At 41.2% G+C, this 25,942-nt stretch overlaps 8 protein-coding genes across 8 annotated transcripts; 5 read left to right on the top strand and 3 right to left on the bottom strand.

Moving 5' to 3' along the window:
* Window positions 1-1,637: 1,637 nt before the first annotated feature.
* LOC6608180 (maltase A1) lies at window positions 1,638-3,891 on the top strand. The gene is made up of 3 exons (XM_002032889.2): window positions 1,638-2,967; window positions 3,374-3,569; window positions 3,629-3,891. Exons 1-3 carry the CDS (start codon window positions 1,638-1,640, stop codon window positions 3,834-3,836), a joined length of 1,734 nt encoding a protein of 577 aa, XP_002032925.1. The 3' UTR covers window positions 3,837-3,891.
* Window positions 3,823-8,901, bottom strand: LOC6608178. Its single transcript, XM_002032887.2, is given in 12 exon segments — window positions 3,823-4,353; window positions 4,408-4,582; window positions 4,648-5,017; window positions 5,153-5,502; window positions 5,562-5,671; window positions 5,981-6,214; window positions 6,609-7,022; window positions 7,083-7,257; window positions 7,319-7,688; window positions 7,747-8,096; window positions 8,156-8,265; window positions 8,685-8,901. Coding segments are annotated over 12 exon segments (3,237 nt in total). The 5' UTR covers window positions 8,845-8,901; the 3' UTR covers window positions 3,823-3,934.
* Window positions 8,902-10,997: 2,096 nt separating this feature from the next.
* Window positions 10,998-14,394, top strand: LOC6608177 (probable cytochrome P450 4ad1). Its single transcript, XM_002032886.2, has 9 exons — window positions 10,998-11,205; window positions 11,956-12,065; window positions 12,119-12,398; window positions 12,974-13,043; window positions 13,102-13,228; window positions 13,288-13,449; window positions 13,568-13,808; window positions 13,863-14,045; window positions 14,101-14,394. Exons 1-9 carry the CDS (start codon window positions 11,040-11,042, stop codon window positions 14,310-14,312), a joined length of 1,551 nt encoding a protein of 516 aa, XP_002032922.1. The 5' UTR covers window positions 10,998-11,039; the 3' UTR covers window positions 14,313-14,394.
* Window positions 14,395-15,515: 1,121 nt separating this feature from the next.
* LOC6608176 (larval cuticle protein 4) lies at window positions 15,516-16,139 on the bottom strand. Its single transcript, XM_002032885.2, has 2 exons — window positions 16,049-16,139; window positions 15,516-15,991 (listed from the first exon to the last, which is right to left on the bottom strand). The coding sequence occupies exons 1-2, from the start codon at window positions 16,058-16,060 to the stop codon at window positions 15,665-15,667; spliced, it is 339 nt and encodes a 112-aa protein (XP_002032921.1). The 5' UTR covers window positions 16,061-16,139; the 3' UTR covers window positions 15,516-15,664.
* Window positions 16,140-17,517: 1,378 nt separating this feature from the next.
* On the bottom strand, window positions 17,518-18,122 carry LOC6608175 (larval cuticle protein 3). The gene is made up of 2 exons (XM_002032884.2): window positions 18,031-18,122; window positions 17,518-17,974 (listed from the first exon to the last, which is right to left on the bottom strand). Exons 1-2 carry the CDS (start codon window positions 18,040-18,042, stop codon window positions 17,648-17,650), a joined length of 339 nt encoding a protein of 112 aa, XP_002032920.1. The 5' UTR covers window positions 18,043-18,122; the 3' UTR covers window positions 17,518-17,647.
* An 810-nt stretch (window positions 18,123-18,932) lies between these two features.
* On the top strand, window positions 18,933-19,575 carry LOC6608174 (larval cuticle protein 2). The gene is made up of 2 exons (XM_002032883.2): window positions 18,933-19,020; window positions 19,085-19,575. Exons 1-2 carry the CDS (start codon window positions 19,009-19,011, stop codon window positions 19,451-19,453), a joined length of 381 nt encoding a protein of 126 aa, XP_002032919.1. The 5' UTR covers window positions 18,933-19,008; the 3' UTR covers window positions 19,454-19,575.
* Window positions 19,576-20,210: 635 nt separating this feature from the next.
* Window positions 20,211-20,745, top strand: LOC6608173 (larval cuticle protein 1). Its single transcript, XM_002032882.2, has 2 exons — window positions 20,211-20,262; window positions 20,315-20,745. The coding sequence occupies exons 1-2, from the start codon at window positions 20,251-20,253 to the stop codon at window positions 20,672-20,674; spliced, it is 372 nt and encodes a 123-aa protein (XP_002032918.1). The 5' UTR covers window positions 20,211-20,250; the 3' UTR covers window positions 20,675-20,745.
* A 3,086-nt stretch (window positions 20,746-23,831) lies between these two features.
* LOC6608172 (larval cuticle protein 1) lies at window positions 23,832-24,439 on the top strand. Its single transcript, XM_002032881.2, has 2 exons — window positions 23,832-23,902; window positions 23,967-24,439. The coding sequence occupies exons 1-2, from the start codon at window positions 23,891-23,893 to the stop codon at window positions 24,345-24,347; spliced, it is 393 nt and encodes a 130-aa protein (XP_002032917.1). The 5' UTR covers window positions 23,832-23,890; the 3' UTR covers window positions 24,348-24,439.
* The last annotated feature ends 1,503 nt before the right edge of the window (window positions 24,440-25,942 follow it).

Here is a 25,942-nt window from a genome sequence, read left to right as displayed (position 1 = left end):
CAGTGCGTCACCATAATATACATTCCAAATTCAAATGAAAATCACAAGTATAATATATATATATGGCTTGTAAAATTTATAAAATCTTACAAAAATATTTGTTTTATGAAGGAAAATAATCTTTTGAGTCGCATGGGCACAAGGCAATGGTATATTGGTTGAAATTGGCAAGACAGATAATAAATGGGCAAAAAGCTTTTGCTTTTTAGATTTATAATACTGATTAGGTCACCATTTTCGCTTTACCTTTACTATTCCACATCATTATTCTCCAAAGTTCACAAAAGATGAATACATAAATTCTATGTAGAATTCCTGATACTATTCTAGCCACGATTCGAAGGATGTTTTTGTATTTTCGTGATAAGCTTTTTTAAGTACGGGCACTCATTAAACCACCAGTGGTTTCATATAATCAATGCAATCAACAAATATATTTTGAGTTACCTGTTAAGGTGGCTTACTGCACTAACGCAACCTGGTGAAGGCTGCATTTATTGTAATTGATAGACAGGCGGACGGACATGCCTAAGTGGACACTAAGGTTCTGATCAGGAATATCCTTAGTAGGATCAAAACCACTTCATATTACTTTTTAAATTCATATGAACGAATATAGCATAAAGGATATACATTTCATTTACGCGTATATGTAATTGATGAACTAAAGGTACAAGTTACTGCGGGTAAAATATGACATTTTTATAGAGTTAGATAAAGGCAGGAAATACTTTCCTCAAAACGCTTATCATGTGGATGGTCGACCTACGCTGATACTGACAATAGTTTAGGCATTATTGCAACGATGATTATGTATTGTCACGCGATTAAAATGCCCCCAAAACTTCCATAAGGTTATCTTAAAACATTTCCACAGCATTGTTAAGTGTTAAGTAATCATGGTTTTCCAGCTTGTTGCTTGTTTGCTTGTAGTTGAAGGAGTAGGATTTGTCTGCGCTCCTATCAGGTGACTAATGTCCAATTCAAAGGCCTACCATAACAAAAACAAGAGAGAACAGAAAAGACAGGTGCTTCGTCTATAGGATACCCATTACTCACAATGCAAAACCTTCGGTTTCAGACTGGATCCCAGCAGCGGAATGTAAAAGTTAGTTAATTTTATATTTACTTTAAATATATAGTCTGCTTTTAACCGTAAGAGGGCATGTGGAAATCTTTTGGAACTATCTCTAGATGTGTATGCTTTTCTAGAAGAAAAAGCCTTATTCTCAACTTTTTAGCTATATATTTCTCATTATTCCGATATAATACATTATATAACCTCATAGGACCGGAAACGCTCGTGCTAATATTTTTTTCGCCGAACCTTCATACCCTCTTCCTATTACCGGTAACGAGTATACAAATAATTCCGGAAGATATTTGTCGCAAAAATCGGTATTTTTCCAGCAATCCGAAGACATTTGGGAGTGGGTTAATGGCTTTACGTAAAGCTTCGCTGGGAGTAAGAAAACAATGACAGTTTCGGTTCGACTCGAGCACCCTGAGAACTCATGGGAGCTGTTTGCACAGCAATTCAAATGGCCACTCAAAATGGCCAGATCTCGATAGGTGCCACCTTATCGACTAGTATAAAAGGCACTGTCAGCTCTCCAGCCCAAACAAAATCGATCAAAATGCGCCCGCAATCAGCTGCGTGTCTATTACTGGCCATCGTTGGCTTCGTGGGAGCCACCGAGTGGTGGGAGAGTGGAAACTACTACCAGATCTACCCGCGCTCCTTCCGGGATTCCGACGGAGACGGCATTGGTGATCTGAACGGGGTCACCGAAAAGCTGCAGTATCTGAAAGACATCGGCTTCACGGGCACCTGGCTGTCGCCCATATTCAAGTCGCCCATGGTCGACTTTGGCTACGACATTTCGGACTTCTACCAGATCCAGCCCGAATACGGAACCATGGAGGACTTTGAGCGCATGATCGCCAAGGCCAAGGAGGTGGGCATTAAGATCATTCTGGACTTCGTGCCAAACCACTCCAGTACCGAAAACGAATGGTTCACCAAGTCGGTGGACAGTGACCCCGTCTACAAGGACTTCTACATCTGGCACGATGGCAAGATCAACAACGAGACTGGTGAGCGGGAGCCCCCGAGCAACTGGAACTCTGAGTTTCGCTACAGCGCTTGGGAGTGGAACGAGGTGCGCCAGCAGTACTACCTCCACCAGTTCGCCATCCAGCAGGCCGACCTCAACTATCGAAATCCGGCCGTGGTCAACGAGATGAAGAATGTTATTCGCTTCTGGCTGGGAAAGGGAGTCTCCGGATTCCGCATCGATGCAGTTCCCTACTTGTTTGAGGTGGATCTCGATCGCTACAACCAGTATCCGGACGAGCCACTGACCAACGACCCCGTGAATTGCCCCGACCCCGACGACCACTGCTACACGCAGCACATCTATACACAGGACATGCCGGAAACAATTGACATGGTGTACCAGTGGCGTGAGTTGGTGGATGAGTTTCATGTGGAGCACGGCGGAGATAAGAGGCTGCTGATGACGGAGGCGTACACCAGCTTCGAGAACATCATGACTTACTACGGAAATGGAGTAAGGAACGGCTCCCACATTCCCTTCAACTTTGACTTCCTGACCAGCATCAACAACGCCTCTAAGGCCGGAGAGTACGTAGATCATATTAAGAAGTGGATGGACGCCATGCCCGCCGGCGTATATGCCAATTGGGTGCTGGGCAACCACGACAACAAGCGAGTGGCCTCCCGATTTGGTGTCCAGCGCACCGACCTTATCAACATCCTGCTGCAGACTTTGCCCGGCCACGCGGTCACCTACAATGGAGAGGAGCTGGGCATGACCGACGTCTGGATCAGCTGGGAGGACACCGTGGATCCGAATGCCTGCAACTCCGATCCCGACAATTACTACGCCCGATCCAGGGACCCTGCCCGATCTCCCTACCAGTGGGACGCCTCCTCCAAAGCAGGTATGAACTTGTCTATATTTTCCCTGCTTAGTATGAACAAACTACACTGAACCAAAACATTTGGTTGATTGCGTTACACAGACTCCGAAATCACCTCACTGAAGGGTCATCTGACATTCTTTTGGAATACAAATGTGAACATTAAGAAATGCACTAAGAATGATGGCCGTTTGAATAGAATAACTAATCAATTACATTGACGTTGCAGTGCGATAAGAAGCTTTTTATATTCTGATAACAAAAACATTTGTGATACTTCTATAATACTTATCTAAAATTTACTTATGAGAAGCCCATTGTGGGGGAAATTATGTAGCATTGACATTTCAACACTTAAAATCAGTGAATTTTTCATCCAATTGTAGTTCTTATTGATATTCTATTTATATGTATATACCACTTTCAGGCTTCACCAGTGCCGATCACACCTGGTTGCCAGTGGCTGACGACTACAAAACCAACAACGCCCTGCAGCAGCTGCGTGCTCCTCGTTCCCACCTGCAGATCTTCAAAAAACTGGTGCGCGTGCGCAAGGAACCATCTTTTCGCCAGGGAGAACTCAACATTCAGGCAATCGACGACGATGTGATCATCTACTCACGGCAAGTCTAGCAATCTTTATTAGAATGCCTCGATTACTAATAGTTTGTCTCTCGAATAGTCAAAAGAGCGGGAGCGATCTCTATGTAATCGTTCTCAACCTGGGCAGCACCTCCAAGACCTTGGACCTGACCAAGTATTACGGACTGGGCACCCAGGCGGAGGTCATTACCACGTCCTTGAGCTCCCAGTACATCGATGGCGACGTTATCAAATCTACGGAGTTCATTGCCAATCCCTATGTGGGCAGCGTCCTAGTGGCAGTCTAAGCTAATTTTATTCAAATAAGTGACAATAAAGTAGCAATGTTAATTAAAATGTGAATTATACATGTACTTATCAAAATTTTTAGCCTGCAAGAGTTTATTCATCCGAGCTTCGTCTTCATGCGTATATGCAGACCATTTTCGGACTTCAGAGTCATGGATGCCGACAAAATTGGATCTTACTTATGAATGTGAGCATCAAGGCTCTTCTTCTCCTCCGGGGGAAGACCTAGAGTTGTGCTTATATAGCCATCCTTGGAAACGAGCTCATCCAGAGCTGGCAGCACCTCGAAATTTCGAATGATCTTGGACACCACAGTCTTGATCTCCAGCAGTGCGAACTTCTGTCCAATGCAGTTTCGGGGACCAGCACTAAATGGCACATACTCAAAGGGCCCTGGTTTCTCACGATCGAAGCGTTCCGGCTGGAATTTGTGAGGATCCTTAAAAACACGGTCATTGTATCCCAACATAAGAAGGCCCAAGTTCAAGGTAGTGCCTTTCGGCACAATGTCACCATCTGAAAACATATTCCTGATTACTAATAACGCCTAAATTTGTTTCGAAGATATACCAATCACGTAGTCCTTCTCTGTAAAGCGACCAATGAAAGGGACACTCGGATAAAGACGTTGCGCCTCCTTTATAAACAAATCCAAATGTTTCATTGTGGATATCTCCTGAAATGTGGCATCCCGACCAAGTCCAGAAGCGCCCATCACATCGCACTGCTCTTTAAATAATTTTTCCTGCAATTCGAAAGCAATATTTTATTAGAATTGCTTTGTGAAAATCTTTTCTTCAAATCGGTAACCTGTTCATCTGGATGTCGAGAAAGTAAGTAGACTGCAAAACCTACACCAGATGTTGTAGTGTCATGGCCTTCAAACATAAAGGTGGATACTTCCTCGTAAAGCTCTTGGGAAGTCAGAAGGCGTCCATCCACTGTGGATGACAGCAGAGTGTCCAAAAATGCCATTTTCTTGCGGGAGAACTCATCAGCCTTGATGTCGTCTTCAAGCCCTGATTTTCGGACTTCGATTCTCTTCGCTATTATCTGATTGGTAAAGTCCTGCAGGGTTTTCAGAGTTTTACTATATTCTGGATATTCAGGAGCAAAGCGAAAGAGGTATTCGTTGCGCTTCCACGGACTGAAGGCTCTCATCTTAATGGTGTAGGTAATACTAAAGTAAACAAAAATTGATGTAAATCTGTAGGAAGTAGTACTAAGGCATACTTTGCTTAAGTATGAAAACGTCAAAAGATATACTTAAGCTATAAATATACATTTATATTTTATATACATACATAATACATACTCTTTAAAGGCCTGCACAACGGAGGAACTTCGGTTCTCCATGGCATTGATGGACACACCCATCGCTGTATCGCAAATGACGTCCAGAGTCAAGTAATGTGCCTCTTCCTGGAAGTCGAAGATGTTGCCTCAGTCTGCCACCTTCTTCAGTTGATCTATGAACTTGGTGGAGTTCTCGTTCATCACTTCGTGAAAGTCCCGCAGGATGTTGAAGTGGAAGGCTGGGGTTATCATCTTCCGGTGTTTGTGCCATTTGCTGCCAGTACTAGTGAGGAGGCCTAATCCCAGCCATGGGTGAGTGAGATCATATACATCGGACTTGGATATCAGAGTCTGACTGCTAAGTATAAACTGCGCAAAAGCTGCATTGTACCATCCTCGCCTGAGCGATATAAATATGTCACACTCACCTCCATGTATTTGGGACTAGTGACCATAATATTCGAGTGGTAGCCTATCCAATAACGAAAGTTATCCTTGCCGTACTCATGCCACCAGCCAAAAAATCGGTTCAAAATCTCTGAAGAGCGAAGATAAAACGAATTATATTAAGATTACTTGCTCTACAATTAGATAGAAGCCATAGTCTTTAATACAGCAAATAACGACTGATGTCTTCCCCTGAGAAGAATTGGTTAATTAATCCCCACTGCAGCGACCTTTAGTATATTTAAATCACACGGATCGGGCCAAATTACTATTTAAGTCTCAGTGTTATCATTCGTACACAATTGTTATATGATCAGACACCTATCGAGCGACGTTATCTAGAGGAGACTTTGATCCCACACATTGAGATTTGTCTAGTTTGTCCGGATGGAGCACCTACCTGTGGGAGTCTTTCCCATCTGATGGGCATTGCCCACCAAAGGCAGCATACTTGGGCCCTGGAACTTGTTCAGCATTCGCTTTCGCCGCAGTAGTCCAAACTCGAAATAGGTCACCAAGAACAGCGGAAGGGCAAGAAAAGCGCACAGTACGGTCCACATTTTGAATGCGACCACAGACAACCGATCGGTGCAGCGAGTGAATCGGATTTGAGTAGAAACCTCAAGACTCTCTGCTTAAATACTCCAACCGGTCGCGGCAGACAGTTCTCAGTCTCTCGCACTTTGTATCTCACAAATAGTAAGCAGCCTATGACGACATTATCTCCCAAATTTGAAACTCATTTATGGGCATTCAGCATGACTTTCCATTATGCTGCGATTCAGTTTCTTGATGCACATTTGTTTTAAAAATGGCTTACACGTGTGGAAACTATCATTTCAAATGTTACCATTTTAAACTAATTAACATAGTCCCAATGGTTCGTTTAAAAAGTTGTATGTGTTCTATGAGACGCAGTGATTAACAGATCCCTAATAATTGTATCTGTGGAGACGACACACCTAAACAAGCCCAGGTATGCAAAATTCAAGCACCAAACTTAACAGAGATCAATAAATTGACACTTTAGTGCCTTTCCTTCAGTCGAATGTATAGACCATTTTCGGATTTCAAGGTCAGCACAGCGGAAAGAATCGGGTCGTATTTGTGACGGTATGGATCGCGCTTCTTCCTCTCGGCATCAGGAAGTCCGATAGTGGTGTTTATATAGCCATCCTTAGAGACAAGCTCATCCAGAGCAGGAAGCACCTCAAAGTTCCTAATGATCTTGGATACCACCGTCTTGATCTCCAGCAGGGCGAACTTCTGACCAATGCAGTTTCGGGGTCCAGCGCTGAAGGGTACATACTCAAAAGGTCCTGGTTTCTCCAGCTCAAAGCGCTCAGGTCGGAACATGTGGGGATCCTTGAACACCTTTTCGTTATAACCCAGCATCACGAGACCTAAGTTCAGTGTGGTGCCCTTGGGTACGAGATCTCCATCTATAAGCAAGTATGGTACTGTTATGTAAAGCCCTATAAATTGATTTAATTAATGGTTACCTATAACATAGTCCTTCTCTGTATATCGTCCAATAAAGGGCACGCTGGGATAAACACGCTGGGCCTCCTTGATAAAGAGATCCAAGTACTTCATTTGGGATATTTCCTGGAAGGTGGCATCGCGACCCAGTTCGGAATTACCCATCACCTCGCGTTGCTCCTTAATTAGTTTGCTCTATAATAGAAAGGAAAAATTAGTTATTTAAACATTTGGCGTCTCAAGCGATGTACTAAACCTGTTCATCTTGATGTCTAGAAAGCAAATAGACAGCGAACGACACTCCAGAAGTGGTAGTATCATGTCCTTCAAACATAAATGTGGAGACCTCTTCGTACAGCTCCTTGGAGTTCAGGGGACGACCATCGATAGTGGAGGACAGCAGGGTGTCCAAAAAGGCCATTTTCTTGCGAGTGAACTCATCTCCCGTACTGGTCGAAACTGCACCCGATTTGTGGGCTTCAATGCGCTTAGCGATTATCTCGTTGGTAAAGTCCTGGAGGGTCTTCAGAGTCCTGCTGTAGGCCGGGTAGTCCGGAGCCAATCGATACAGCAGTTCATTGCGCTTCAGCGGGTGGAAGGCTCTCATATTGATGTTGTAGCACATACTGAAAAGTATGAAGAGTCATGCAATCTGATGGTTCGACTACGAAGTACGAAACTAACTCTTTGAAGGCCTGTACAATGGACGAGCTGCGGTTTTCCATTGCATTGATGGACACACCCATCGCTGTGTCGCAAATAACATCCAGGGTCAGATAGTGGGCCTGGTCCTGGAAGTCGAAGATATTGTCCCCGGCAGCAACCGTCTTCAAGTGCTTGATAAACTTGGTGGAGTTCTCGTTCATGACCTCGTGGAAGTCCTGCAGGATGTTGAAATGGAAGGCTGGGGTGATCATCTTGCGGTGTTTGTGCCACTTGCTGCCAGTACTGGTGAGGAGACCCAATCCCAGCCACGGGTGTGTTAGTTGATAAATGTCGGACTTTGTGATCAGCGTTTGACTGCTGAGTATGAACTGAAGAAGTACGAAAATATTAGAGTCATCATTATTGTTGGAAATTCGCTGCAACTCACTTCTAGGTACTTGGAACTGGTGACCAATACATTAGAATACGTTCCAATCCAAAAGACGAAGTTGTCTTTTCCATACTGATGCCACCAGGAGAAAACCGTGTCGAGTATTTCTATATAGACGTGAGAAAAAGCCATTAGTAGGCGGATCGCGTACCAATATCGGTATTCCGTAGGTTATCATTGTTTGTTTTTGGCACGCGATTTTCAGTATTCATTAGTGCAGTAAAATACATACATCGCATATTACACAACACAAATCAAAGCCTCGGCATTATTTTTGCGATTCTCGACCTAGGCTACGATTAGCCCATTTCTACAAGTGCCAGTAGCCCCATTAACTGATAGTTAACACCCTTGTTTTCCGGTCATAAAGTCGCTGGCCCAAAACAACCTTACTGGAATAGCCTCGCCGCTGAGTAGATTCGATGCGCAGTTACCTCAGTCACAACGCTATTCGAGATGGGTAATTTCAGGTGTGTCCTCTGCGTGGCTAAAACCACGACCTATCCAACTACTATGGAAAACCCACCTGACGGATTCTTGCCCATTTGATGAGCGTTTCCCATCAGTGGCAGGCCGCTTGGGCCGTTGAACTTGTTAAGCACTCTTCTCCGCCGGAATGTGCTCAACTCCAGATAGGCAACCAGCAGCAGTGGCAGGGCCAGAAAAATATACAACACGAACCACATTTTCGATCGCGAGTTCCAAGACAACCGTCCAGTCCGCGAATCACTGGAAATATGAGAGCTTATTTGGGCTGGCGGGCGGTTTAAATACGAGAGATACCAATACTCCCCAGTCGCTTGCTCTCTTTCCTACCGTTTCCCTAATCCAACTGTAGTCTCCCGAATATAAGTAAATATTTTGGTGCTTTCAGCATGACTTGCCGAATCAATATCAAGTTTTCTAAGATGAGCCCCCTGATTAATCGTTAGATGAGATGGAGAACCAATAGTTTTCGAGACTGCACTTAAATGTGTAACAGTTAACTTTTTTAATCTGTATCCAGTATATATTGTTTTATGGCGGCAAACAATGGGATAAGACAAACGTTGATAAACATTCGCTCACAACAAGAAAACGAAGTCGAGTGCATTGATGAACACATTATGTTTGCAAAATGTTTTTGAGATTACTCTTACGGAAATTGAAGAGAAGAGAGAGAGTCGCTTGCTCTTCTTAGCTTATCAGCAGCAGCAAGACTCAAATTTGGTAGAAATCACAAACGTAAGGTAAAATCCACCGCAAATTTACATTTACATGTCAAAAATGAATAATTATTTTACACTAACAACAAGATCAAGGCGATTTCCTGGTGTGGAGACTGTTTATGCAGTGAACTTTTCTGAATGCAATACACTTTTTGCGACTTCTCCTTTGGAAGATATTAAATAAGACTTTATTTCAAATAAAAACCGAAATTATATGTTGTCAAAGAAGTATTATATATAGATTTATATTACTTTAAACCATCGAAAGGCAAATCTTTTATATTTATGCCTATTTATTTATTTATATTAAATTTTTTATCAAATATGATTAATGTTTCGATAGAGTTTTCGTGACTGTTTTGGGCGGTTAGTGGGGCTGTGGCAATCTTCTGAAACAAACTTGCACGCTTAGTTTCAGCATTCTGGGGCTTATAATTCCCGAGATCTTGTCGTTCATATGGATACTCAGTCGAACCGACATACGGACATGGACAGAACGACTATCTTACACTTAAGGAGGTCGATACCGCTTCCTGCTACATGAATACAAACCCCATGTGTACAGGGACAAAAAACAAGAATATTTTTATAATGACTTGTAGTATTTAATAATGATTAAAGTATATGGGAAATGCACTCATTCGTAAAAATATGCTTTTATAGAAATCCGTTCAAACACAAGATAATTCGTGAATTTATATAAAAATGAATAGCTTTGAAGATAAATCTAGTGGAAAGAGAAAAAGAAAATATTGAAGAGCAAGACCATTCTCTTCGTTGTTCTTCGGTTATCAGCACCATAATATACATTTTTAAAGAAAACGTGTATATGTCGAATTTATTTAGTTGGTTAAATCAAATAAGTCACTTTGGACGGCATTCCGCCTAGTGACGAATCGCACTATATATACAGGATGTAATGAAAAGTTCTGTGGTTGCACGATCATAACGAGTAAAAGAAAAGTTTATATGTATATGATATTTTTTAATTTTTTTAGTATTTTGGAAATTATCTATCTTTAACGATTTGTTTTAAAATGCAATGCTTTGTAACCATTGAAGTTCCGTATTGATATTAAAATTATCCAAAGTGAATTTATAAATTGCAAAGTCACGGTAAATATATAAATAACATTCAAATTTTATTTTTAAATTTATATGTATTTAATTGCCAATATCAATCGTTATTCCACACACCTTAAAAATCTGATTACTATTCCGAAAGTTATCTATTTGACCTTTTGCGTTAACTATGTTGAACATCTTATCGTTCCGCTGGTTAATCTCTCTTTCGGAACCCTCAATCGAAAGTGTCCCTATTCATAATTATTGCGTGTCAAAAGTTTTGGCTACCGCCCTAATTCATTATCACAAAGCGACTAACAATCGTTTATTGGCCCCATATCTTCTGGCGATACCAGAAGGCCTTTAGACCCACACGTCATCAATTTAGTGAGTCAATTCCCACCAGGTAGTCCACAATATTTATCAATTACCGACGGCAATAAAGTAATAGTACATCGATTGCAAGCAACAAAAAATAAATAAAATGCATAAAGTTCAGATAAGCTATCAAAGGTATAATCGGGCGAAAATTGGTCACCGACTAATCTGCGAAAGTTACGGCAAACCAGTCTGTGCGACATTGCGAGCGAGAACAGTTGGGCGGCATCATGTTCCTAATAGCTATCGCCATCATTTTGGCCACCATTTTGGTGTTCAAGGGAGTGAGGATATTCAACTACATTGACCACATGGCTGGCATCATGGAGATGATCCCAGGACCCACGCCATACCCCTTTGTGGGTAACCTGTTCCAGTTCGGTCTCAAGCCAGCCGGTGAGTACTAGCCAACTAGCCTGCCTATATTTATGAACTCTTCAACGTTTAATGCCAAAGTCGTGGCTCTGACCGAATCCGCAAGCACCTGGGAACTTGCAGCGATTGAATGCGTTCATTTCCCGGTGGTATGGAGTTGCACATTTGGATTTCATCTCGGATTGTGCTGATTTCCTCGACTTATTTATTGTTATATTTGCTACAGCTTTCATCATCAGGCTCCGTGCACATTTCCCGAGTGCCTTTCCTCGCACAGCTGAATAAATTCGGTCCTGTTTTCCGCCCTTCCCTGCTCGTGCCTAAAGTAATCATTTAAAATGCACAATGCCCAGGGGAAAAGCGATGGTGCACTATACTCTCGATGATATAATTCTGCTCCCTGCTCGGCTGGGGTTCCATTTCAATATGGACTGGCAAGAGCTGCACATTGTTGTGGGATTGTTATTATTTGTTATTTTTATGCCAGCTTAGATTGCTCTGTCATGGCTTCAAGAAGACGTTCGAAAAAATGTAAAATTACTCGGTTGCAGTGATTGTTTACTGTCCAGAGCTACAATTAGTAATATAATTACCTGAGGCACACCAAACTGGGCAGAAGTGCAAGAAAATTGATTGCAACTACCAAAATTGACTTGAAGCCTAATTTGCGGAATATTCTGCACAACTGCAGCTGTAATGCTCCGCAAACGAGGCCGTTGGGGCTGGGAGCTAAAGTGTTGTGGGCTCATCAACTCTATCTGTCTCCCACAGAATACCCCAAAAAGGTCCTGCAATATTGTCGGAAATATGACTTCCAGGGATTCCGCTCCCTGGTCTTCCTGCAGTACCACATGATGCTGAGTGATCCGGCTGAAATTCAGGTGAGTCCCCCACCGCGCCCATCATCCATCAGCTCATTGTGTTTGGCCTGCAGAACATCCTGTCGAGCTCATCGCTGCTGTACAAGGAGCACTTGTACTCCTTTCTGAGGCCCTGGCTGGGCGATGGCCTCCTCACCAGTTCCGGTGCCCGCTGGCTGAAGCACCAGAAGCTTTACGTCCCCGCCTTCGAGCGCTCGGCCATCGAGGGTTACCTGCGAGTGGTCCACCGGACGGGAGGACAGTTCGTCCAGAAACTCGACGGACTGTCGGATACACAGGAAGTCTTCGATGCCCAGGAGCTGGTGGCTAAGTGTACCCTGGATATTGTGTGTGGTGAGTGGGGGTGCACTTGTTTATTGAACATGGCATCGCAATTTTGCAGATCAATTTTACGTGCACAGCAAAAAACGTTGTTACCCATCTTTTCACGTAAATCAATACCATTGTATAATAACTAATAACTTTAACTTTAATATTCCTAATTTGCAAATATTCTATTCTCGTCAGAATATAGGCATTTTTTTGGACAGACAGAGCAGACTTATACATTTCCTCTATGTGTACGATTGCCAAACTTTACACATTTGTCCAGTCGTTTTTTCGGCCGCGTTTCGCTCCTCGGGCGCCTCGCTCTGTTATTTTTTGTAATTTATTATGAACGTTTTATAAAAAAGATTTATTGCATAGGAAATGGGTACAAGTGCCGCAGATTGTGCGGGCGGAAAAGTTTCGCGGTCGAGGCAATCGCGCCCATTGATACACACTCTGCTGCATCTTGTGGGGCAAAGGATTTGAAGGATTTTTCAGTTAACCGTTGGTAATTTATTGGGATTTTTCGGGATTCGTTCGGGTTCATTTAGTGAGCTCGGATCTGCAACTCTTCACCATCTCTTCATTTTTTCCGACAGAAAACGCCACTGGCCAGGACAGCAGCTCGCTGAATGGAGAGCCCTCGGATTTGCATGGTGCCATCAAGGAGTAAGTTCATCTGAGTAGTCCCAGGACTAAGCTCTTAATTCCCCCCTCCCTTTCCCAGCTTATGCGATGTGGTCCAGGAACGCACCTTCAGCATCGTGAAGCGGTTCGACGCCCTCTTCCGCCTCACCTCCTACTACATGAAGCAGCGCCGTGCTCTGTCGCTCCTGCGCAGCGAACTGAATCGGGTAAATTCAGCCAATATAGGGCAAGAATTAATAAAACTCGAAAGCTGATTACCTCGCAGATTATCTCGCAACGGCGACACCAGTTGGCTGCGGAAAACACGTGCCAGCAGGGCCAGCCAATCAACAAACCCTTCCTGGACGTCCTGCTGACCGCCAAGCTCGATGGGCGAGCCCTCAAGGAGCGCGAGATTATCGAGGAAGTGTCCACATTTATATTTACGGTACGTAGCACTTAAATATATTAACCCTTGCTCATCAGCAAATATGTAAAAACATTACTAAATGAGTTAGTACTTGTTGCATATGACATTAATACTATAAATAAACATTTTTATATAGGGTCACGATCCCATTGCCGCCGCCATATCATTCACGCTGTACACCCTTTCCCGTCACTCGGAGATTCAGCAAAAGGCTGCCGAGGAGCAGCGGCGCATCTTTGGCGAGAACTTTGCGGGGGAGGCGGACTTGGCTCGGCTGGATCAGATGCATTATCTAGAGCTGGTTATTAGGGAAACCCTGCGCTTGTACCCATCTGTCCCACTGATTGCTCGAACAAACCGCAAGCCCATCGATATCAGTAGGTAATGCGCGAAATGTGGGTTTCGCATATTATAATCTCCTATTCCTATAGATGGCACCAAGGTGGCCAAGCGGACCACGGTGATCATGTGCGTCATTGCCATGGGCTACAACGAAAAGTACTTCGACGATCCCTGCACATTCCGGCCAGAGAGGTTCGAGAACCCAACTGGAAATGTGGGCATCGAGGCTTTCAAGAGCGTTCCATTTAGTGCAGGTCCAAGGCGCTGCATTGGTTAGTGTTCATTGGGTTAGATAGTTTATTTTACTAATTTATATTATTTTTACAGCCGAGAAGTTCGCCATGTACCAGATGAAGGCTCTGCTCTCCCAGTTGCTGCGCCGCTTCGAAATTCTGCCTGCCGTGGAAGGACTTCCTCCGGGTATCAACGACCATTCCCGCGAGGATTGTGTCCCACAGAGCGAGTACGATCCTGTGTTGAATATTCGTGTCACGCTTAAATCGGAAAATGGTATCCAGATTAGGCTTAGAAAGCGATGAATTAACATTAAAGCAACTTATAAATTGATTGTATTCATTTATAAAATATAAAATAAATTTTTACTTTTACTCATTATACGAACTTGAAAACTATTTTATATTCTCCACGATTCGCATTTCTGTGACCATTATAACCCGTTTCGAACAGTTCTCATAATTATTTCCTTGCTAATTATCAAAGTTGACTTAGCAAATATTTCATGTTAATTTGCAGGCATTTGCTTATTTGTTGTTAATTAATATTCATTTCGAGCAGATCACCAGCTTGGCTTTTATTTTATTGCAAAACGGAATTGAGTTCGCACTACTAATAAAAGTGGGATGTGCAGATCCCAGCCGCATAGAAACACCTGTTCGATTTGTACAATCTATTATGTTCCATGTTTATAAAAATTTGTTTGCCAAAATAGACCCCTAGATTTGTTAACTAATCATCATGTGTCTGAAAACTATAGATGAAATTGAAAGTGTCATTCAAAATTGTGTTATTAATAACGTTCGAAAACGTGGCCTAACTTTTACATAAGATAGAAACTATTACAGAATTAAACAAGAGACACCTATAGAATATCGACTATTTGATACCCGATATTAACATGATAAATGGACTAGCATTTACATCTTGAAGAATGCTGCAGAGTTCTGAGAACTCTTTACTCCCAGATTTAAAGGGTATACTAGATGATTGACAATGTGCACGTATGTTAGCTAGTCGATCAGTGTAGTCGATTAGACCAGTGTATCGCCCTCAAAGCGTCTCAATTTGGCACCGCAATACTTTCAATAACGGTAACGACTAACATTTAAACCGAGTAATAATAACAATTAGTATTCGTAAATTTCACTATATCGTTCTTTACTGTTCTTTTAACACTATAAATATAAAAGAGTAAATGTGATGCGCCTGCCAAACAGAAGCAAGCAATCCCACTCCGGTTATATTTTGCTCAGCCATCACTTTTGTTAAATAAAATATTTTATTGCACTTAAAACTGTAATAAACAGACCGAATTTATACCCAAATCTGGTTTGATGGTCTTCAATTCATGTATCGCTAATTAAACAGGTTACTATTGGCTAAGATCAACCAGGTAACATCCAGACAGTTCGTGATAGTCTGAAGCAGAGTTTATTCTCTCAGCCAAAATAAATCAGCGGCCAGGTAACTCGTGCTCCCATCAGAGAATTAAGACCACATTTAAATATAATTTTTGCCAAAGAGTATCGAATTTATTTCCTAACTCGATAATCACTTATAATGTCAGCATGCTGTTTAAATTCTAAGGGTTAGAGGGCATGGTCATTGGAGTTGCACCTCCGATTCGAAATTTGGTCCTGGTCGTGTCGTTTGCTTATTCCTTGCTGGGATGGGCCTGGATGTAGGCGATGGCCTTCAGGATGGCCTCTGGGATTGGAGGAGGAGTGGGCAGCAGGTCGCTCTGGGGCTGGTATCCGTTCTCGTCGGCCTTGTAGCTCACACGGACGTGCTCGCCCTCGGGGGAGACCCACTCGAAAACTCCGTCGATGTTTCCGTGGACATCTCCGGTAGCAGAAGCAGCAGAACCGTTGTCCAGGACCAACTTGCTCACGAAGCCATCGGCTTGGACATCGTTGACCAGCTCCTTGACCTCGGGATTCTCGTTGGCGGCCACCAGGGCGACAAGGGCGCAGACAAGCAGCTAGGATAATCCGGGATTACTCATTGAACTGTCCGGCCTTGATCTTCAGATACTTACGATCTTGAACATTTTGACTTGGTTAGATTGTCAGACTAGAGAGCTCGTGAGACTGATGCCAATTTGGGATCACTCTTCGGCTTTTATACGCTTGTACGCCCTCCCCACGAAATCCCAAAGCTGATGCAACCCGTTTTTAATTAACATTTCGGCCAGCATAGATAGGTCTCGTTTGGTTTTACGGACTGGTTCAAGTAACATGCTAGGTGGCGATAAAAATCGTCTGCTGCACTCGATTTGCTTTCTATTGTCTATGCAAATCGCTACCGTAATTATTCTAAAAAGAATCGGGTTACTCGGAAAGGGTAAGTCCACCTCCTCATTGGAATAATTCGACATCTTCCGGAATATTTACCCAGATAACTTAGAATTACTCCAGACACATCAAATAAAAAATAACTTTATTGAATAACTTTTGAGCTGCTAATAGTAGAAGTTTGATTAATTAGGAGGCTTAAATTAAATGGAAAATAAAACTTTATTTGCGAACCGCTTGTAAGTCCAGCATACTTTTCGGAGCATCATATGGTTTCTATGATGTACTATGTGCGAAATGACTGGAAATCTAATATTATGTGTCCATATTTGCATATCTCTAATTATCTTTAATTTCATCTTAAGTTAATATCAACATTCCCGTGTGGTTTGACAAACACAATGTATACGATTCTTACCTACACAAACACTATTAAACACTTAAATTACAATTTAATAATGTAATCAAAACTCCGAAGGCACAGCAATTTGATTAATATTTCTCCAAAAATCGCTACAAAATCTTATCATATCATAATTGTGACTTTTATGGGAAGTATTTTGTTACGATTATAAATTAATACTTTCTAAAGAAAAAGTTAAAAAAAAGAATGATATTTAAGAGTGTATACAATATTAAAACTTAATTTCATTTTAACTTCTTGGTTCACGATAATGCCAATTTCAGTTTTATACATAAGAAGCCCAATATAAAAACATAAATTCGACTCGGCTAGTGATCATGATCAAGAATATTCATACATTATGGGGTCGAAAACGCTTCCTAATACCCTACACATGCTTTCAAAGAAATCAAGTATACCCTAATACTCTACAAATAATGGGTATAAAAAGTACCTCGTTATTTTCATCATATTGCGATATTGGGATACATCAGTTTGACAACTATGAACTTACCTTAAAATATTAACTAAGTAACCCCGTTTTCGAAAATATGAAATTAATCGGCTTGTCGAGGCTAGATTTTTGTATTGTTTTAATTTATTTTAAATGCTTTAAAGCATTTTTTATTTAACCTCTTTTCGTACTAGATTCCCTCTACAACACAGTAATAATTTAATGAAGACCAAAGTGTCTTTGATTAGTTTTAATCATCTAATTGTACCTTCTTATATGTACATTATATTAACGTGAGCCTTCTTTTTAATCTATCTGACAGATACAAATCTGTTTTACAAAAAACATGCACTTGGTTTATATTGCAAAATCTAATTTATTTTCGAATTCGATAACATTTTTCTTAAATTTGAAACAGCTGGTGAGAGATATCCAAACTCAACCTAGCTGTCTCCAATCTTTCATGTTCCTAGTCGGCGGGTTCACTTAGTTCTTGCTGGGGTTAGCCTCGATGTAGGCGATAGCCTTCAGGATGGCAGCTGGGATCGGAGGAGGAGTGGGCAGCAGGTCACTCTGGGGCTGGTATCCGTTCTCGTCGGCCTTGTAGCTCACTCGCACATGGACACCCTCGGGGGAGATCCACTCGAAGACTCCGTCGATGTTGCCGTGGATGTCTCCGGTGGCGGAGGAGGCAGATCCGTCGTCGAGGACCAACTTGCTGACGAAGCCATCGGCCTGCACATCGTTGACCAGCTCCTTGACCTCCACATTGGCGTTGGCGGCCACCAGGGCGGCGAGGGCGCAGACAAGCAGCTAGGATAATCCAGGATTAGACGGCGAAGTCCCGATGCTCCTCAAGGCATACTTACGATCTTGAACATTTTGAATTGGGTGGATTGTCGGACTAGAAATCTTCTAAGACTGATGGCAATCTATGCTCAAATCGGTGCTTATATATCATCAAAAGCTGATGCAATGTGCGTATTATAATTAAGTCAATGTGATGCATATAATAAAAACCGTCTGGGATGCAAATTAGTCGACTTGAGATGGCTTAACCACTTTCATTAGGAGATGAGCATTCTTGGGTATTTATTCAACCGAAATATTCGCCTTAGCCTTAACAAAATGCAAAGCTAACCGGACCAGAAACTGAATAATTATTAAGCAGTACAATATTTAATTTTCTGGAATTCAACATCAATATTATAGTATAGTTTTCGGTGTCCAATATATATGCATGTGTTTCAACAACTCTGTTGACTTGTTGACAACTCTGGTCAAAAGCTTTCCGGGTTTTTTAAATTAAACAGTGTCATCCAAAATATTGAGATACTACAAAATGTGATAGCAACTACCACGGTAATATGCAGTATCCCTTGCGAACTCCTTTATTCGGGTATATTTTTATTACCACTTGAGGAACTTTTCAAATACATGGGATTGCTATCAAATAAAGTTAGGTTTCCTACAATATTGGTTATTTATGATTATAAAGATAAAGACATGGTCATCTCGAAACGTCATCGATGAGCACAGAATCCAAAACCCGCACTGCACCGCCCCTACAAAATTTCTACCGAAGCATGTTTCATTTCGGAATCAATTTAGCAGCGCAAGACTTGTTTTTTGACATTTGTATCGCAGAGTCAAGTGGAGAATTTATGGGCCCTGCCTTTTGTTGGCATCATGGGCGTTTTGTGCACGCGATAACTTAGATTTGGCCCAAAAAGTAATAAGCAATTCGTTTGGAAAGCAACCGAATTGGGAATCATATAAAAAGGCTCTGCCGACCAAAGTCAGTTATCAGTCAACGTTCGTTCTCGACCAGACAGAAATCAGCCAACATGTTCAAGTTTGTGAGTGGCTCCCAGAATTATTATGAACTCGCCATCTATAATTGGAAGCATTTTCTCTAAACAGGTGATGATCCTCGCCGTTGTGGGAGTGGCTACCGCCCTGGCCCCAGTTTCCCGCTCCGATGATGTCCACGCAGATGTGGTTTCCCGATCGGACGACGTTCGTGCCGATGGATTCGATTCCAGCCTGCACACCTCCAACGGAATCGAGCAGGCCGCCAGCGGTGATGTCCATGGCAACATCCATGGCAACTTCGCCTGGATCTCCCCCGAGGGCGAGCACGTGGACATCAAGTACGTGGCTGATGAGAACGGATACCAGCCCTCGGGAGCCTGGATCCCCACTCCTCCTCCAATCCCAGAGGCCATTGCCCGCGCCCTCGTCTGGCTGCAGTCTCACCCCCCAGCACCCGAGCACCCCCGTCATCACTAGGACTCGTCACCCGGATCCCGGACCACTCCACGGACTGTTCTCCCGAAACAAATCTCCCTAGTTGTTTAGCTGTACTTCTTGACTTTCAAAAAAATACATGCACTTGCTTATAGCAGTAAAAATGCGTGGGTTCTTAATTGCAATTTTTAGGTACTTCTTGAAATAGTATGAGTTTTTATACCTCTATCTACAGTTCTTAAATTCCCGAGATAGTTTTTATCGCTGGGAATGCTTCCTTCTAACTTTTATATTTGATTCACTAAATCCATTTATCCAAAATGAGTATCTGTTTCCATGAAGAAAAGGTGTGCCGAAATAAAAATTAATATAGTCTTTCAAAATATGTGAGGGAACTGTGCAGTTTGAAAGATCTGAAACACAAACAAGCAAATAGATATCTTCTTAAGGATAAGCATAATGTTTGCATACATAATTCTCACTAAAAGTCTCAATGCATTTTTTTGTTTGTTTTTTTTTTTTTTAATTTAAGTAGTATTTAAAATTAGAAAATTCAATATCAATGAACAAACTTATTGAAAAAGAAAAGCAATGGTCAATGCCACATGACCCGATTGTCCCCTTATTGATTTGATTGTTTTATATAGTATATACTCGTAGTACTTATCCCGTTGATTGCCATGTGACGATGCATTTTAATGGGTGTGGGGGCATCTGCGAAGTCAACCCAGATAGATGTAGAGTCTTGATTTGGGTTCAGTTTTGGTGGCAATCATATAAAAAGCCTCTGCCCGACCACAATCAGTCAACGTTCGTTCTCGAGCAGACAGAAAAGTGAAATGTTCATGCTTGTGAGTACCGACAGGATACGAACGCATTCATGCATTCTATGCTCTCCTCCAGGTGGTGATCTGTGCAGTTTTTGGACTGGTTGTGGCCCATTCCCCAGTGCCCCATTCCGTAGGACGTTCCGAGGATGTCCACTCCCAATCTGACGATTTTCGTGCCGATGGATTTGGTTCCAGTCTGCACATATACAACGGAATCGAGCGGACTGCCAAAGCAGATGTCGATGGTATTTTCAAGGGCTCTATTAAATGGGTCACCCCCGAGGGCGATCACGTCAAGGTCACGTACGGCGCTAATGAGAACGGATGGCAGGCGTCGATGCCAGCCATGACTCCGACTCTTCCACCAATCCCGGAGGCGTTCCACTCACCGGTATCCGAACCTCCCCATCATAACCAAGACTCGTCACCCTGATCCCAGTCCCCTCCACGGACTTTTTATCCACATGTTAATTATTATTCAATAAAGTTGCTTACCCGACATAAGTACATAGTTTCAAAAAAAGGAGAATCACCGTGAACGGCATTCCACGTAGTGACGAAGCGCACCAGGAGAGTCTACAAAGGCAACTCCTTCTGCTGTAGTTGTCTATTTATATCGTGTGATAACCCTAAAAAAAATATAAGAAGAAGCACCGACAAAATAATAAAGACTCTGGTTTAAAATAAGCGATTGTTAATAATTTGTTAACGTCCGATGCTACTCTCAAATGAAAGTTTTATATCCGATACTCGTAGGGTAAAATCAAAGACACTAGAATAACAAGATGAGTAACGGCCATACAAATTTTTGGCACGCGATTTTTTGGCTGTGGCTCTAGAGGTGGCTCCAGGCTCTCTTAAGTTTTTGTTCGAGAGAGAAAGAGCGGAGAGCGCTACAGCAAACAGCTCTTTTCTACGCATACAGTGATAGCATACAACTGTATGTGTGCACACGTATGCTCATGTATTGTAAATTTGACAAAATATGCCCTTCACCTTAGAAGTTCGTTGACTTTAAATCTATATTATTTTTTATCAATTGGCACCATGCGAAAAATTCTTGTTTTGCATTGCCTTAACGTTATTAATATTTAAATAAAGCTTAGAAATAGTAATAGCCGAATCTATGTACATCACAAAATGAATTTCGAAAATGACTTTATATTAGAATACTTGTCATTAGGGTATTCAGCTTGCGGCGTGAGAAAAATTAATAAGGCAATGGTTGTTGACTGCTTGTGTCTGCACTTCGTGCCTGACGATATGACTTTTGCAACGAACTATTTTCATATTTTTATTTATTTTATTAATTTTTATTTTCTACTACGTATTATTATTTTGTATGAAATATTATTATGAAATATTATTATTTTTATTATTTATTAATAAAATTATTATTTTTATTATTTATTAATAAAATTATTATTATTATTATTTATTAATAAAATTATTATTTATTAATAAAATTATTATTTATTAATAAAATTATTATTTTTTTATGAATTATTATTATTATTTTTTATTATTATTATTATTATTTTTTTTCTTTTTGGAAAATTTATGTTTCAAATTACAGTAGTTATAATAATTTTTATATAAAAAAAAATTATATATTATATAATTTTTTAATTATAAATATTTCAAGTCGACTCGAAGGCCTAATTAATATAGGACCCCATTACAATTCTAATGGCCTCCCCGTGGTGTTCCCTGGGTACCGAATATTACATATATTACAAATAATTAATTAATATAACATAATATAAATAAAATAAGAATAAAATATAAATATGTAAACGGTAGCTAATTCGAGCGGCGATTTTAACAAGCGAATATAAAAAACTTTAAAATTAGAATAGTCAGGGAATTTTTATTTTATTTCATCATATTGCTACGAAATTGGCCACAACTCCAAATATGTAAATTCGTTTCTTCGATCAGAATTGATTTCGGCCCGAAAATCGTCTTCTAGCACAACACGCACACATATACGCGTTCTCGTCTCTTGTTTTTACTCACACAAGCAAGCAAATTCTATTTTTAGATTTCTTATGCTCTCAGCGTGAGCGAGCGGAAAGAGAGCAAATTTGGCCTTCACCAAAAAAGTGGCTGCATAGTGCCAAACGAATGTATGGCCGTTATGCATCTTGTTATTCTAGTGTCTTTGGTAAAATGGTATGCTAGGTTCGTTGAAAATTATATAACAGGTAGAAGAAAGCGTTTCTGAGCACGATCAATGACACTGAGTCGATGTAGACCGTCAGTTGCTGAATCTGTTCGTATGAACGCCTCGACTTCACGGACTAGAGAGTTGAGATCAGACATGAAAATTCCAGAGACCCACAAACCGCCTAAGACTGCCACGCCCTCACCTCTTGAACAATTCTTAAATTTTTCATCTTATTATTTTCTTCAAAATTTTTTCCGATATTCAAAAAAATATTACAATTTCCCAGTCACACATTCAGCTGAGTAAAGGGTATGTGACTATAGCATTCTCTTTTTTTAAATAAGACTATTTATAACATAGCTGTGTTATAAATAGAAAATGGACAAATATGAATTAATGGATAAATATTTTTTTAAAGCGTGCCGAACGATTAACTTCTAGATATTGTATTTTCTTAGTTGAGTAAAAACTCTTTTTTGTCACAACAGTTGATATCGGAAATTTGGAATGTTAAAGGTGCGCTCGTCACTAGCTTAAACCTCAAAAGAAGTGTTTCGGTTTAATTAAAAATTAATCCTAATCCTTTATCCATAACAAATTTGTGAGGATAATGTGCGGTATAACTGATCTAAAAAACAAACGAGCCCACCTTTTATCTTAAATGGTTGGCTTGCATATTTAAATAGTAAGAAATGTAAATAGTAAGAAATGTATCTATATAAATTAGTTTCAGTTTATATGCTTATACAAGTAAGTAAATATCTTCTTAGGTTAAAATAAGGTTTGCTTAACAATTTTAATTGTCACTAAAAAACTCTGTGTATTTTGATAGCGCCTCTATTGAGCAGGTCTTATTTAATTTTACTAAATTTAGGTAGCATATAAAAAAATATAAGACGCTATGCATGGATATATCATATACACTTTAATTTGGTTAAAATAAAACTGCAACCTAGTTGTCGAAAGGAATTGATGAAAAAGAAGAAATGGTCAAGGTGCCAAAGTAAAGAAACAAGTTAATGTATGACAAAACATCGAGTCTAAGAAGTCGGCGATGCTTTGAAGTCAATGGAGTCTTGATGGCACTGCAAAAGTGGTTCACGGCTTTGCAATGCCAAGTCAAGCTCAAAAGAGGGGATTTAATGAAGGGGCGGGTCAAACTCGTTTTGATTTCGGGATGCCACCCGACCCGTTTGCCCCTTATTGATGCGATTGTTTCATTTTAGCATCTATTAAGCGATTATATATAGTACTTATCCCGTTGCTTGGCATTTGCTAAGCTGTCGCCATGTGACGATGCTTTTTAATGGGTGTGGGCGCATCCGCGAAGTCAACCCATAACTCAGCGAACCAATTGAATGCAAGATGTAGCGTTTTGATATGGGTTCAGTTTGGGTGGCAATCATATAAAAAGGCTCTGCCCGACCACAATCAGTTATCAGTCAACGTTCGTTCTCGACCAGACAGAAATTAGCCAAAATGTTCAAGTTTGTGAGTGACTGCAGGATACGAACCAACCTATTCGATTCCTAACAAATGACTATTTCTCATTCAGGTGATGATCTGCGCAGTTTTGGGCCTGGCGGTGGCCAACCCCCCGGTGCCCCATTCCCTGGGCCGTTCGGAGGATGTCCACGCCGATGTCCTTTCCCGATCCGATGATGTTCGTGCCGATGGATTCGATTCCAGCCTGCACACCTCCAACGGAATCGAGCAGGCCGCTAGTGGTGATGTCCATGGCAACATCCATGGCAACTTCGCCTGGATCTCACCCGAGGGCGAGCACGTCGAGATCAAGTACGTCGCCGATGAGAACGGATACCAGCCCTCGGGAGCCTGGATCCCCACTCCTCCCCCAGTCCCGGAGGCCATCGCCCGCGCCGTCGCCTGGCTGGAGTCCCACCCACCAGCACCCGAGCACCAGCCCCACCATTAGAACCCCTCTGAAAGCGGATCGCACTACGGACTGTTCCCCGAAGACCTTTCGAACTATTAGCTTAAGTAATCTTACTGTTTGTAAAATACACGCAATTGTTAACGGCAGAAACCAGTTCGCAACCTTGACTTTGAATTTGGCAAACAACTGTAACGGTTTCGAACCCGTCCTACCCGTTTACCACCTTCGATTTACTTAGTTGTTTAGCACGTTCAATACAATATGGTAATGTGGTCCAGCTAGAGGTAAACCGAATTCACAACCAAAAGGTACATCAATAAAATGTGCACAAGTACATAATGTGCACGGTTTGTACTAATTTGAGTACATGTATCTTCGTTATCTAGATATCAAATTAGTTGCTAATATGTAACATATACTCTTCCCCTCAAGGAACTTGAGCAGGTTATTTACCTTCAAATTGTAACATAGTGGGTCTAACTACCATATGATATCATATATTTTCAATGGAAATGGAATATATATGTAGGATTTTTGGCTACCACATACGTCAGAATTAAGTGACGTTCCCCAGTGGACATTGCGCTTAAGCCTTTTTTCCAGATTCCATAAAAAATGACTGTAGATAAACGTTCTTGGACTTAATTCGGTATCGGTAAAACAGCTGATTCGGTTTAATTTAGCTTGCTGCTGGCATTATTTTGAGTAACTTAAATCTGCCCTAGATTTTAATAGAGCCTGTCGAAAAGGCAACTTTAACATTTCGAATAATTATCACGGCACAAACCCGATTGCCAATGCAGATTGAAAGAGAATTAGATTTGGAACTGAATGGCAAAAAGCGTGAATCTAAAATCTGAAAAGGCATAAAGCCAGAATTTGTCACCAAGCTGTTAAAATGATAATTTGTACTGTTCTTATTTTCAATAACAATGTTCTGAGTAACATAACCAGTTGAGATCCGGTAGGCGATTCCCATTAAAGCCCCAAACTGAAAACATCTGGAGTGAATCCCAAATGAAGGGGCATGAATGTGGGCTCGAGTATATATGTACTTTGTTTAAGGATTAGTTAAGTTAAGCAGACACATAATGGTTTGAGTTCTTTCGGGATTTATAGGGAATGCTTAGATTAGGCAGCCTAACTTAAGATAACGATACATATAAATAAAAGCAAATAAAAAATGTCCCTTATTAAATTGAAACATGCGAATTACTTTCATTTATGAATTAAAATTACTATTCTTTGCACGATTAATGAGTTCCGACCACTCCGCCATGTGGTGCTCCTTCAACAAAAGGCAGCAATCTGATAAACGTGCGACAAATTTCCATATTGAGTGCAAACATGTAAATTAACAGCTCGCAAGTTTTCCCCGCCAGAGCGGTTTGCATTCGTTCAAAAAACGCTCTGTGGCTTCAGACGCTTTCCGCAGAAACAAAAGCATGAAATGTAATTAAGTAATTGCCACCAGACCTTCCTGCTAATGGGGGAACTAATTTGCACATCTGACAGAATGCTTAATTGTTCCCACTATCTCTTCTCTTTGCTCTGATGATGGGGATGTGGATGTGGGGAAATCAAATAACACACTGCCTCCGATATTTGTGCACTCTGTGACTCCACTGGAGGAT

The sequence above is a fragment of the Drosophila sechellia genome, chromosome 2R, assembly GCF_004382195.2.
Source record: "Drosophila sechellia strain sech25 chromosome 2R, ASM438219v1, whole genome shotgun sequence".
Classification (NCBI taxonomy): Eukaryota; Metazoa; Arthropoda; class Insecta; order Diptera; family Drosophilidae; genus Drosophila; species Drosophila sechellia.
The sequence above is the reverse complement of the archived record's forward strand: the minus strand, read 5'-3'. Positions and strand labels throughout refer to the sequence as shown.